At 35.2% G+C, this 15,179-nt stretch overlaps 1 protein-coding gene across 2 annotated transcripts in view; it reads right to left on the bottom strand.

Annotated features, from left to right (window-relative positions):
- The window catches only part of COG6 (component of oligomeric golgi complex 6), a 54,910-nt gene that overhangs the window by 36,029 nt on the left and 3,702 nt on the right, over nucleotides 1-15,179 (bottom strand). For both annotated transcript variants that reach the window (XM_058823195.1, XM_058823196.1), the window contains exons 4-8: nucleotides 14,262-14,320; nucleotides 3,967-4,078; nucleotides 1,998-2,080; nucleotides 1,689-1,759; nucleotides 481-574 (exon numbers count right to left, since the gene is read on the bottom strand). In XM_058823195.1, coding sequence (XP_058679178.1) covers nucleotides 481-574; nucleotides 1,689-1,759; nucleotides 1,998-2,080; nucleotides 3,967-4,078; nucleotides 14,262-14,320 — 419 coding nt within the window. The remainder of the gene's footprint in view (nucleotides 1-480; nucleotides 575-1,688; nucleotides 1,760-1,997; nucleotides 2,081-3,966; nucleotides 4,079-14,261; nucleotides 14,321-15,179) is intronic.

The following is a 15,179-nucleotide window of genomic DNA, read 5'->3' as shown; positions in this document are numbered from 1 at the left end:
ACCTCTAGAGGTCCATATGTAGAATTTTTTAATAGATTACTGTATAACTCATAATGGAAGACATTCTTACTACCACAGGCACTTCAGTAAGAGCTAATTAGCCTTTACCAATTTTTTACTTTGGGAACTCAAAAGATACAATCACATCTTTTGAACAGAATTTTTTTACTTCAGAAAAATCCTAGAATGAGAGCACAGGAATTCACAATTAATTTAAATTAAAACAGTCTGACATTTTACTTTAATTAGAAACTTTTAAGTTAGAAAAGTCCAATGACATTTCCTGTATCATAATTACATCAAAAAGACTTCTGAAATTTAAAACAGTCAAAATATCATGTTTTATAACTTAAGTTTCTGGGTAGTTTTGAATTTGGCACAGGAACAAAGTGCCACCAGTCTTGGCACTGTAATTCATGCCCGTCTTTAAGTTTTATAAGCTCAAAATACCAGCTTCTGTTAGAGATAGCAAACACTTACTTGTACAGGACAGGTCTATCTTGTAAGGCTTCCATGGCTTGAGCAAGAACTGGAGAAATGTCACATGATTCTTGTGTCAATGTCCTGCATTCATCTATAAGATACCAACACAAAAGCACATTCTTTACCCTGTAATACATTTTATACAAGCTGTCAAACGGGAAAACAAGTTAAAAACTCATAGGCTTTTCATTTTGAAGACTTCAGAATATGCTACCTGGGCTAGTTAGTGTTAATACAATTAAAATCCCCCGCAAACAGTACTGTAAAATGCATGTCCATCACCAATTTCAACAATAAAAATGATTAAAGGAAGCTTACTATTTTTTCATGCCCACATACAAATGTTGACTCATTCAACCTTCAGAATTTTATTGGGCTCCTTTATAACTGTTTACCACACTTCAGGTAAAGTATTAAGAAAAAATGGAGCAACTAGTTAGGCAAGCTGTTTGTTTTGTCATTTGATTCTGTTATTTTTTCTTTCATCAAAATAACTATATAATCTTTTATATTCCAGGCAAGAATGTGGAAATCATATAAACTAGATCAAACATTGACAGAAAAATTATGACTTTTCATAAGGGTGTAACCACAACTATTATTTGAGGTTTCAGCATCCACTGAAGAACAGCTAATGAATATAAAAATCACACTGCACCAATTTTTCCCCATGAATCTTATTGTCAGTGACACAGTCTTTTGCTTTTGAGAAGAGCAATTATATTTGATGTATTTGAGGCTATCAAGGTGTTGGATGACTACAACCAGAGTACATATATAAAAAAAAAGCCTACTATCATTCAAAAGAGCATCCTGACAACAGGATTTTTTCTTTTCTAAAAGTAACCCACCACCCCTCCCACTAAACTAGATCCTACTATCAAATCATTAAAACCAACAACTTCCCTCTAACTCACAAGAAAATGAAATTCAATACAATTAAAATTTTGTTTGGACTACCGAACTGTAGTAGTTTTCTTTGTGGAAAACCATCTACTAAAAACACAAATAAATAATCCACTTTTATAATAATGAAATTGACCCAAAAACCTAGAGAATTGCCAATTAACAGTTTGGCTCCCTAAGAAGGAAACCAAAATGTTAATATATCTTGGAAGGGGTTTGTGCTAAGTTCAATGCACATGAAGGAATTATAGGAATCATCATCATAATAATCATAAACATAAAAACATTCTTAGTCCTACTTTGAGTCCATCTGTAAAGTCGTTCATAAGATGTCTCTTGCAGTAAAGCCATCTGTTCCATAATTTCCAAGCTATAAGACAAATAAAATGTTTATTTACAAATTCTATTTTAGACAGTACTAGCAAAGGCACTTCAAGTAAAATTCAACATACCATTATTAAAATTTTGAGTATTTAAAATTTTTTTTGGTGAAATATTCTGCATATTTCTGTATATATTCTGTCATATGAAGCAAAGAATGAGAGTTTGTTTTAACTTCTGCTTTTAATTGTAAATGATTCTCTTGCACTCATTTAAGTAGGACTCACCCTGCCCTTTGCTGATTTGTTCGGAGGAGAATCTTGACATCATCATGAATTTGCTTTACTCGTCCCAGAGCCTTGAAAAAATCCTAAATAAATTGAAAAACAAAATACAAGCAGTGTTTAAAAGCAGTAATTTCTATTCAAATCTCTAGCACTCTTATACTCCCTCTTTCAAAAAAAAAAAAAAACAAAAAGCACTTGAGACATGTTTTTAACCCGTCTTGACCTGTCCTGTAAAGTATGTGTTTTTCACACTCATTAACTCTAGGGAGATATTTGAGGACACCACTATGCATTACATCACTGTCTCCCATTACTGTTAGAAACTACAGAGCAAAATGAAACATTGTAAAGTACAATGATTGCAGGTCGATATTTTTTGTACTCATGAAATGGGATAACTATTTCTTTAAAAAAAATTAAAAAAAAAAAACATTTGCAATTGACTAGACTAAGGTTTTCCACAACAACATTTCTCTGTGGAGTAAATCAACAGCAGCAGTGAAAAAAAAAAAAGAAACAAACCTAAAGCCTAGAAGACAAGTACATATAGCTAAAAAGGTTACTTTGTTAGTTTCAGAGTGCAAATAGAAAGCCAGTAACATTTTCAAACAGGCCTTCCTATGAAGACATACTTAAAATGCCTTGGAGGAGACCGGCATTTCAGATATAACTGTTTGTTACATCTTTTCTGATTTGAACAGTTTGCTCAGGAACGTTCATTCTGGTTCAAGTCACATAAAAATAGACATATTCTAAGTAAAAGAGGCCAGCAATTTAATCTACTGCCTTACATCAACTGTGTTAAAGACCATGATTATAAAAACCCAAAGCACTCTTCCTTTGGGATAAAAGAAAATTTCCAACCTGCAAGTCTGACCAAAGGTGTTTTGAGGACATTAGTTGACTCTATCCTAGGGGAAATGCACACACATGATGTTAATGAAGTCTACCAACCAAAGCAGAAGAACTGTTTTATCTCAGTTACTTATGCACGTTTTTAGATTAAGTTCCAAAAGGACCTCGCTGGCTGCAAACTAACCACACAGTAACTGGCACAGCGCTGCTGTCATTGCTCCCTGCAATAGGTGCTTCCTAGAAACCTGAATATTCTTTCCTGGCAATAGTGGTACAAAAGCATACAGCAATTACTCAAGTGCACAATTATTTAGCACATTCTATTTATGCTTTCATTAGCACTGTTTATGGTTATCAGTTCCGTGTTTTTAACAGTGCTTTTAATGCAAACAGGATGCCTGTGAAAATGAGATAAATCTGGACTACCTGCTGATAAACTACATGAAGCTTTCCATGCAACTACAATGATAAAAAAGTCTATTTGGTATACTCAATTCTTTCATTATTCAGTTTGCTTTTACTGTAGAACAATTTTCCTTTTACTGTGTCTTCTTATTCAAACCATGTCATATTCCAAAACCTATTTTAGAAGGTGGCTAAAGTGAATCAGCACCTAGTACCTTAGCAACCAAATAACATTGAGGGATAGCCTGAGCTCCTACTGCTTCAAGTCACTGAATACCTATATACATGAATATGCAAAATGTACACACACATGCACAGTGGCAGTACTAGAGAGCTGCAAGCTTCTCATCTGCTTTGAGTGCATGAAGTTTTAAAATGTCTTCACTGAAAATTCAGACTTCATAAAGGTCTTTTTGAAGTGTAGAACCATATGAAAACTACTTTGCCTCAAACTGATTACATGAGAGCTCACTTGCCTCAAACTCATTACATCATTACACAACCTAGAATTTAATGATGGTTTTCTGTCTCTTTACTTGAATCTTTCATCACACATTTTAAACTCATCAGAAATTCACCATTCTCTAAAAAGGTACATTCTTCCATAAAAAATTAAATTGCAAATGGAAAATAATATCTCATGTACAATTCAGTTAGGGCATTTCTACATTTTAGTTCAGGGTGAAGATTTTAATGTTCATTGAGCTACCTCAGTAATTGGCTCATCTTTTGTGCCTCGAAGCAGATTCATTTCATCCGGTGTCAGCTGGAATTTTGCTATGAATGCATCTGCAACTTGTGCTTTCATTTCTAATCTCTGACTGTAATAAAACAAAGTGAAGAGGATATCAGCTTTTTATGCTTATCTCAAAGACTTATTTTTCATATTTATACCTTCCAAAATACAACCAGCACCAGAAATTATTATTATTAAATTATAATAGCACATTCTTGCCATCAAACACTTGAGTTTCTTTTTCACATAAGACTTTCTATTAAGATTACACATATTATTCAGTAAAGACAATATAGAGGTATTTTAACACATTTGAAAATTACTAAGTTCTTCAAAATAATATTTCTTCAGCATTTGCACCATAAGTTATCTAATCCAGATACTTTGTGCTTGCACATTTGTAATGCTTGCAGTTATTACCTTTCAAATTCACTAAGGAAAGGAAAAGCCTATAGCATCCAAAATTACAAAATTAACCTTACATTAACCTACTTTTCTGCAAACCAGATCCATTTCTTTGTAACACCATGCAGTTGGTATATCAATTTACTAATGTCACAAGCAATCAAAATGCAATGGCTAATTCTCTTGTTTCTGAAATAAACACAGCCAGGATGCAATATGCAAACACCATCACATAGGCAGCATTTTCCTGCACATGTTTTGTCACACTCCTTACAACCACAGGAGGACCCAAATGGAATGGACTGGGATTCCTGCAGCAACAGAAAATTTGCTTGAACTGTGGTTTGAGCACACAGTATTCCTGGAAATAAAGGAACTTTTTCAGGACATTGAGAAGGCACCAATTAGTTATTTGCAGAAGAATAAAGCTCAATTCCATTAAGATCATTTCATCTTTCAATGTGATATAATTACTACAAGACAAATACATCATTATTACAGGGTGGTAAGAGGGGCAAGTATACTTCTATATACTGTACAATTAAATTTCCTTGCAAGATCAAAGCTTGAAAAGAAAGCTTTCACTTACTCCTTCTCTACTATCCAACTCGTGTCTGAACTTCATTCAGCTACTGATTATGGAAAACTGGCTTCCCTTCTGTAGACATGGATGACTTTCCTACCCTGCAGTTCCACAAAATCTTTTAGAGATCAGATTAAATTTTTGCAATTGTCAATGCTCTAGCACATTGAACAATGAGAGTGAAAGCAATATAAAATCCAACAGTACTTTAACAGTAAAATCTATGAAATCAAAGATGAAAGTAAGCCAATACTTCTAAGTTACACGACAGAGACCTAATCAAAAAGGAAAACCAAAAACTCATATGCTTTAATATCACATCTTGAATTGATAATTCAGGCTTCACTGGGGTCCTAGGCAACTATAATGATTTTATCTTTACATTGACAGTTTTGCAATGCTTAAAATAAAACTATTTAATTTTCTCTAGGTAAACTCTACAATTCGAAATTTTGAGTCTTCATGAAGCCAAATGTTTCTCAGGGAAGGTACAAGAGTAATGCAGGATCATTTTAACCAACTCTACAGGCAGATGCGTCCATGAAAAGTCCAGGCATTTTCCAACACAGTGGAAGGGGAATGGAACAAGACAATTTGGAACAAATTCAGTAAATTTTCAGCCAGAAGATTTATATGGTGAAATATGAAGAGAGCAAGTCATCCTGTAAGAGGCAAAAAGACAAGTGGTCTACAGAATGTACAAGAAAGAGACAAGAAGATATTAACAAAAGAGTATTTTAAAATCAGTATTAAGCCTGTGAGAGATGTTCTGAGGGTAACTATGAAATTCTCACAACAGATGAAAGATGGGGCAGGTCTGCTCTGCACTAATATACTCACTGCAGTGATGTGTAAGCCATGCTACTCAGGCTGCCTCAGCCAGCCCTGCTCATCCCTGACCTGTACTGACCTTCCAGGACCATTGTTCACAGCATCATGTACTGAATGAGATCAGGGAACAAATCTGGCAGGAAAAAATCCAGAAGTTCTTACTTCTTGGGGGTGGAGATTACATGCATTCTCTAATTCAGTTTACCACAGCCTGTGCTAAGGGACTGGGGTGTGCCAGCACCAGAAGCTGTCACAGGCAAGAGGCACTGACCTCACTGCTGCTACAAAACTCTCACAAAAACTACACTTCAGAACTCCTCTGGAGCATAAGAAGAGCTCATTTCAATCATCAGTTACAACTACTAATAATAATCAAAATTATAAATATTATGAGTCAAGAAAAACCTAGAGGCATCTCAAATGGCTCCAGATGGCTACTCAAATTGAAAATCAGCCAAGGACACTTAAAAAATTTAACACAATGATGCTGCTTTCAACAAAGCATTCCTCTTTCACACTTTTTGCTGAGCAAGTCTAATGCCTCACCATCACCACCACTGTATTTTGTTTAAACAACAGAAAATGTAAATCAGAGAATTAAATAAATTAGTCTCAATTTAATATAAATCCACAAAGCTGAAAATAGACAGGACTACCCCTCCCTTTAGGTAAGAGACAATCACTTTAGCAAATAGATGAGAGAAGGCAAATGCTAGGTGTTCTTTGGGTTCAACTGAAATAAAGCTTTCACAAAGAGAGGAGCAGATACAATGCTGAGAAACTTTTCTGTTCTTTGAGCCTGTGTATCTCCTAATTCCATAAACTTTAAGGTGCTCTTACAGAAGATTCCCATTTATTATTTTCTGTTCTTCAGATTTTTTGAATCTATACTTCCATTAAACTGTGGATGGGAGGAAATCTGATTTTAAGAAGTGTAGCATACTGGGCATAATGGTTTTCTCCATTTTCAGGTGGAAGTAGGGTTGTGGTAGAACAAGAAACAGCGTTAGGAACTGTCTAAACAGCATGCTCATGAGTCAGTCCTGGAACTCTGTGCCCTGTTTTACTCCTTCTTCATAAAAAAAAGAATTATCTTGCTAACCAATATCTCTCCTTCTGCAAGTCCTCAGTCTTTACAATCCTCCCTCAATTTTTGCTGCTATGGAGAACAAGGTGTGATCAAACACTGTACTTTAAAGCCATTCCCATCTCTGGCTGTGTCTTGGGCTAAGGCATGGCATGGCATAACTGCACACTGACAGACTCTATGCACTACTAATATAATTAACTTTTATAATACAGAGTCAATACATTAAACTCAAGTACACTGGGCAAGCTAAGCTTCACAATGTACACAGAAAATAACCTCAAGGTGGCAGCAATGTTTCATCCACTTTTCTCAGGACTGTGATTGGGAAGTGGTGACAAATATCTCTCCTAAACAAAAGCATGTGTCTGAATTTTGATAAAGCTGTTTCTGTTGGGCTCTTTACAAAGCACACAGGATTTCAAAGAGCTGCTCCGTTTCAGAACCCAGGTTAGCCAGTTCTGCTTGAGATGACTGTGAAAGTTGCCTTTATTATCAATCTGCACAAGAAAGAGACTCTATAGCCTAGATGATGGATTAGGAAAAAAATATGTAAATTGTTCATACCTTTGATTTTTGCCTGGCAGTGTACAGTATTACTGAGACCAATACACTCAGATTTGTATTCATTTTTTTTCATATATATTTATTTATGCATTTATTTCCTCACATACAAGCTAGCAGATATTTAACTAGAATTTAATCTATCTTGCTAAGGCAGGGCAATGGATTAAAATGTCACTCAAGGTTGCTCAATCATTTCACTACAGTAAGTGCCTAACAAAACCCAATGCAGGTAACAACAAAAGTCAGTGTAAGTCTGTCTTACATATAACCCACAGCAGTCGGTACCTGTGTGCAGACAACAGGACATTTCAAGACTCACTGGCCTTTCTGTAGATATAACAATTTCTAAATTCTAAGCAGTCCAGTACAACTGAGGAAAGGCCATACCATGTTGTTATTCCAAATTTTTTTTTCTTTTAACACAGTTAATCCTGCATAAATGAATGAAACTAACAGCTTATGGGAACCCTGCACTAATGCAAAAGGGGAAGTGCCAAGTGTTGGTAGAATTTAGAACTTGGGCAAAGGACAGGATTCCAACAAAGAGCAATTCCCCCAGTTTTAATCGTTACCAGGGAGACAGAATTCTTTTGCAAGAGAACTCAAAAGGCTGGGAAAACTATGCACTTCATGCACTTTTCCCTTGAACCAAATACAAATGTGCACTGTTCGTTAGGATTATCACCTCGACAGCTCAAAAATGAGGTGGAGAAGAAGCAGACTTTTCCAAAGCTTAATTTTATCTTGCGAGCACATACAGCATAAAAGTCTGCTAGTTTCTTCTACTCAGGATGAATCAGAGCAGTCATTCTGAAATTACTTTCAATTTGCGGTACTGAGGATTCAACACATTTTTAAAGCCTCAGGACAATGGAGTATTTCTAACTCATAAGTAAGTAACAATCATGTTTAACAGACTTGTATAAATCTGCAGAATTATTTTTCTGTCATGTGAAAGGCAAATAAACAAGATTATGTAACAAAACAGCTATACACAAGCATTAGAAAACCATTCTTAAGAGTAAGGAGAGGTGTAAAAGCGCATTTGTAAATGTTGAGAACAAATGTTTTGTTCTGCATTTTATCTGTCAAACACATCTCTTACTGAAGAAGAACTGAAATACTGTGAGGAGGTATTCAGTGACCCATTCCATCATTATGAATTATTATGAAATATTCTCCTTACTTAAAAAATAGGAAGACGTAAAAAACCCCAGTGAATTGTCTAATGTTTCCAGGATACAAGAAAATACCAATAGTAATAGTAATAGCAAAGAAGGCTTTAGTGAGACCTCATCTGGAAAACAGATCACAATCTGTGTGCAAGAACAATGGATTCCCATTAGGCCACAGCTAGCAGGATCATCATGGAAATGGAAAAACTAATTTATCACAGGAGACGAAGGCAGCTCTTAAGACAAAGGACAAGATGAGAAAACAGTCAATTTATATCCAATAATTAGGTTGGAAATCAGGGAAAGGCTTTTACTGGAAAGAATGAGCCTCTGGCTAAGTGTTCCATGAATAGTAAAGCACACAACATGCAAAAATACTGCACTAGTTATGTGTTGAATAGTTGATGAGTTTACCAAAGTCATCATGCAAAGAATAGGCAGCAGTGGGAGAGTGGACTTGAACTCAGAAGGTTTCTCTCATCTGTAACACCTATCTGAAGACAGCCTGCAATGCTGCAGCCCTGCCATCTCACACAGTCTGTGATAAAAAAATAAATTAGGAAAATTTGAAAAGGCTGAATCAAAAGTTAGGCAACAAATCTGCACTGAAATTATTATAATCTTACCAAACAGATTACCAAACACTAGAATAAAAAAGCTTACATGATGCAAATAAATTAAAGAAATTCCATCATTTTCTACTTTTGTACTGGTAAGACTTTTTCTAAATATGATGGGTATGCATCTATGGAATATTTTGGACAAAATTTTCATATGCAGAGCTTTGTAGAGATCATGTGATATATACAGATATAGATATGTGAACACACACAGTAAATCACTGTTTGGCAATGGTTAAGATCCATGATCCATGGTTGGTAAGTTGATCTCACAGATTAAGTTTAAAAGGAGTGTGTTTCCAATGAACACATTCTTTTCCATCTTGTAGAGATGAGCTATTTCATATTTCTATACCAAACAGACTGGTATCTTCAGTTTATCTTTTAAAAATCTGATATAAAGTCACTTGAAAGGGGCCTGCTTGGTCTAGCTTCAAATTTGCCATCAAATTCAGCAACGTTGCCAAAGGCATGGAAATTACACACTGTTCTCTACATCCACCTGGAATAAAATCAAAAGAAATGAGCTTAAGCTGCAGCAAAAGGAGAACTAAATCAGATAGTAGGAAAACAATAAAACCAAAATCAATTTCCAGTGAAGACCACAAGCTCTCTGGTCCTTCTGTTCCTGGGTTTTTCTTCCCAGAGCAGATCACACAAACATCAGTCAGAAATGATACCATGTAACTGATTCTGCCCTTCTGGTGAATGTTTCTCGACCTGTAAAACCACGCTTCATTTCATACTGACCAAGAGTACTTCACGTCTCAAATGAGTTGCCAGGAAGAAAAGCTGGCAAGAAAATAAGGTTTTGCGTGCTCTCTGCTGATCATGGCTAGAATGTGACAAACTAGTTTTGGGTTTTTTCTTTCAGACCCATTTTAGCTGGTTTTATTCCTCTGCTATACCTTGTCATCTATGTTTTACTTTGCTACAAATCAGGATAGAAAATAAGCCTCAGAACTTCAAGTCTTCACCCTCTCCCACATGGAATTATAATTCAGTTCAGGCAATCACTGTTTTTCTCATGAAGCACACGTGTGGGAATAAATGTAAATACAAGTTTCAAAAGATCAACACATTAAATAGATCTCATCAATGCAAACCACCAGATCACCATTTTTCTTAGCATGGGCTGGTAAAAGCAAACCTCTCTAATCTGCCCCAAATAGTGCTGAACTTGTTGCCTAAGTTCCAAATTGATTATGACAAAAAAGATATTTGTTAGAAAAGGAAAAAGGCACCACCAAGAGACAAGGATGAGAGATCAGTAGTGTAGCACACTGAAGCAGACTCACTTGTAAACATTTTTCCTAAGACTTCTAAGCTTGTATTGAGCACAGAGGTGACAGTCAAATAATTGACTAATTCCAAGAATGGTGTTTGTTATGTTTTAAAAAAAGATCAAGCCTCAATGTAATGCGATTCAACTAAAACAAACTGAAGTGCGCACTTACATTCCTGTCTGGGAATCATATTTAATTGTCTTTTAAAAAAGAAAACAATGTAATTGGCTTTTTTTGTAATTGATATAACTAACAAAGATTCTGACATCAAACTACAAATTTCACTCTGTTTAAGAATGCAATTAAGAGAGCATAACAAAATAAGATAGCTTGTAAAGGTGTTTAAGTGCAAAATTGCCACAAAAGCTCTGAACCAGTAGCCTGACTCAAGAAATATCTGTCTGAGCCATTTCCATTCTTTCATAATGGTTTTCAGAGCATTGTGGTTTTTACTTTTAGAACACTAGTTCTAGCCCTCAAAAAGTTTTATATTTCTGCAGACTTATTTTCAGTGAAGCCACTGAGCATATACACACACTTACATAACTGCTCTTAATTTTATAAGTATTAATATTGCAAGTATTACCTTCTAGTCTCTTTTCTCAATTGTTACATTGATGACTCTAACTTGTGGCTAACCTCAAAAACAGCACATCTTGCACAACATCTTATTATTAAGTGGCTGGTAGCCAGAGAACCAACAAGTCACAGGAAGCTATTATTAAATTTAACTTCAAGGAGCAAGCAAGATCCTTTTTCTGTCAGCCTACTAGTAATAACAATCAAACAAACCCACATCTTTTAAAGCACAACAGATGATCATTGTTTGAAAACACAGTAATCTCATTATACATAAAAACCTAATGCAACCTGAAAGCAATATTAGTGTGCTCAAGTAGAAGTGGAAGTGGATTTTTAACAATTACTAGAAATTGCCTGAATTAACTCAGTTTTTCTTTATTATAGAAGCTTGTTATTAAATTGAACACTCTATTCAAGACTCTATGTTACTGAGAAGCAATAACTTAACCTTTTGTTATGAAGAGGCAGATGGGCTGGATGTCTGGACTACTTTATTTCACACTACATGGTTCTATTAAGTTATGGTAAGTCTCAGTTTTAAAGAAAAAAGGAAAAAAAAAAATCTCATTTCCTATGCCAAGCAGATACCATAATTTAAATAGTGTGACGGAAAACTGCTTCCAATGTAGTTTTAACTAGACTTCATAGAAGAAATAAATTCAGAATAAGCAACCTAACTGACCAAAGAAATGACATATTCACAAATATAAAAATGCAATTGCATTAATTACTTTTAAAATTTGTTATCTAAATAAGACCCTACATTTAGCATTTATGCCAAAGCAGGTCTAAAGCTCACAAACTAAGTAACAAGAAAAAAAATGCTGCAAAGAAAAACCCAAGAATGTGTAAGTTTTAACCTAAATCTGAGACAAAAATCTAATTTTCTATCCCAAATATTTACCCAGATATGTTAAATTCACACATTTCACCAACACAGGAAGTCCCAAAGTGCTCACCAGGACTACCTACAGGAAACACCAGGTGAGCAGCTCAACCTTCAAACCACAAATCTGAGAGACCAGGACAACCAACAAGAGTTCAGGTAAGAAGCTTTGAAAACCAAAAACCATCTTGAACTACAACTAATTATATAGATGATAACAGAGTGACAAAACTGCTTATTATAGAAACCTAGTACCCACACAGAGCCACTGAGACAGCCATTCCTTTTTAAGTACAGCAAAAAAAAAGGAAAATAATCTAAATCCCTAGTTAACATTTATACATTAAATGCATCTGGAAGTCTACAGTCTCCCTTCAGCTTCAGATCACTGAATAAAATCCTAACATTTTTCCAGCTACAAAAACATGGTCAGCTAAAGTAAATCACATAAATGCTAAGCCTAATAGAAAAACATAATAGAACAGGTCCAGTTTTCATCTCTGCATTTCAACCAGACACCATTTTGGGACAACCCTCAGAGGACAGAGAAACCATGCCCTTCCAGTTTCACCACTTATTTATTGGCTAAAAAAGATCACATTAAGTTGAAGGCATCAGCAATTTAGGACCTGTACTTTTTCAGAGGCCAGATTTCAGGTGTTCAAGAATCCCCTAACATCTGGCAGCAGATGCCTCTTCATATGGCTGATGTAAACCAAAGGAATACATCAGAACAAACAGTCCTTTAACAAGTTAAAAGAACTAATTACTAAAATGTCCCAAATGGAACTAAACAGTCTTCACAATTTTTCATACATTTAGGGAGGGAAAAATTCTACTTTGCTAATATAATGGTATTAAGAATCTTCCATAACTATCAGACTGTAAAAGTCACAAGTACTTTCTGGCTTCTGCTCATGAGTACTTAACGGTACACTTAAAAAACAAACCTCCAAACTTTTTCCTACATGTGCCCTCCAAGGTCACAGATGCTTAGAAGAAAAGATTACTTCCTAAACATTTTTCCTCTTCACACTAGGGGGATGTTCTGTCTTTTAAAGGAATTAGCAGAAAGTCTTTTAAGTAAACTATAGTGCAAATAAGGACTATGTTGTGGAGGCACTGATGCACAGTCTGCATAATCTCCTTTAATTGAGGAATTTAAGGCCAATTAGACATACACCTCTTGGGACTGGTCTTGGTATCCCTTATTCTGCTTCAGAACAAGGAATCAAAGCAGCTTTCCTTGTCTTGAGACTACAAAATATATGACCACTTCTCTACTATTTCACATACGCATATTCAAAATGATGTATTTTTTAAGACTTCTGCTAACTTACTTTAAGTGTCTTTACCAAATCCTTCACTTTATATGAAACAGCATTGCATTTTATGCAGTTGTTCTGCATTCAATGTCAAAAATATGTACAGGTTTTCTACTGACACTCATATCATAAACCTACTGATTTTGAAAGCTCACTGAGAGCAATCCAAAACCATAATTTCCACTAGAAACTTAGTACTGCAAAATAATTATTTCTGACCTCCAGTGAACTGTATATAATTTTCTGAAGAAAGCTCATAAAGCAAGGGGACTCATTCTTCTACACTGAGAAAACCTGAAGCTATAAAACCATACATCCTAGCCAAAAAACAATAGACTGCTTGAATCAGTCATTGGTTATTATCCCCTTCTCAGGAATAAAAAATACTGAAAAGTGAAAAATACAAATATTTTCTTCCATGGGAGGCTGGAGAACTAATGGAAAAAGTGATCTGTGCTAGGCTCATAAAACAGCACTCCTGTATTTTACAGTCACCTTTAAATATGGCAGAGTAGGTTAGAATCCAACTTTGCACTTCCTCATACAGCGCCTTAAAAAAAGAGATTTCCACTGGATACAAAACATTAATAACAAGGAGCCTGTCAAACTGATGGGAAATTGAGTTGGTCCATATCTGTTATGACACAATATAACTTACATTATCAACATACTTCACGCAAAGCACATCCATATTTAGCATGTGCTACCACTGTAAATTATTGTTTTCCCTAAAAAGCCAGTTTTTATTGAAACAAGCAATAATACACATTCTTACCTTTTTGGATAATTTGCCAGTAATCAAGAAGTGCAATTGAGCTAAAAACACATATGGTATTGAAAATAATCCCGAAGTCATAAATCAAAGTGTCAGAGTCACATCTAAAAGAAAATTCTATCAAATAAACAAGGTAGTATACATACTTTTCTGCCTGGAGTTTTGTGGTTTTTACAATCAAGTCCTGGGTTTGTTCCTTTGCTGCCTAGAATACAATTAGAATTGTTAAGCATGTGAAAAACACAAACATATTAATTGTATTAAACAATGTTTAAAATAGGTAATGCTTTTGAAGCTTTCTGAGTATAAAATGAGTATATTCTTTGAAATAAAAGGCCTTCTTGAAACAAGTATTCATTAACTATCCCTATGTCCAGGCAGTAAAATAAATAAATTTGTATCCTTATCCATATTTATTTTCATGTTTATATACATATATATTCACACAGTTTATTTTGAATTTACATTTAATAGAGAAATGCCATAAATATTAGTGAAATAGTTCTATTTTCTTTGCCCATCAACTGTAAATCATTTGCTGTCACAAAATTTAAAAATGAAACAAATACCTTTGGATGCTAAAGAGCCCAGCACCAGTGTCCACTCAGACTTTTCTTTAGAAAAGACGATGAACACAGCTCTGCTAGTTTAAGCAAGCCCAGCTCTACAGTCCAACAGCTTATAGAGCTGCATGGACCAAGGACAATTACTAGGAAAAATAACTTTATATCTTTACTGAAAAGATGGTCAGGCATTGGAGCAGGCTGCTCAGGGAGGTGGCTGAGTCACAGTCCCTGGAGGTATTTAAAAGATGTGCAGGCATAGCACTGAGGGACAGGGGATGGTGGTGGACTTGGCAATGCTGGGCTGGGCTCAATGATCTCAGAAGTCTTTCCCAATCCAAATGACTCTAGCAGTCTAACTCAGGAAATTCAACACAGCCCTAAATATTGAGTGATGGCAGTGCAAGGGAATCCAAGCAGAAACAATTCTGCGTCAGACAGCAACTGCAGAACTAAAAGGATTGCTGCAACTAAAGACTTCTGAAACTTATTGCTCTGTGA

Source organism: Ammospiza caudacuta, chromosome 2 (genome assembly GCF_027887145.1).
Source record: "Ammospiza caudacuta isolate bAmmCau1 chromosome 2, bAmmCau1.pri, whole genome shotgun sequence".
NCBI lineage: Eukaryota > Metazoa > Chordata > Aves > Passeriformes > Passerellidae > Ammospiza > Ammospiza caudacuta.
Note: the sequence above shows the minus strand (reverse complement) of the source record. Positions and strands in the feature narration are given on the sequence as shown.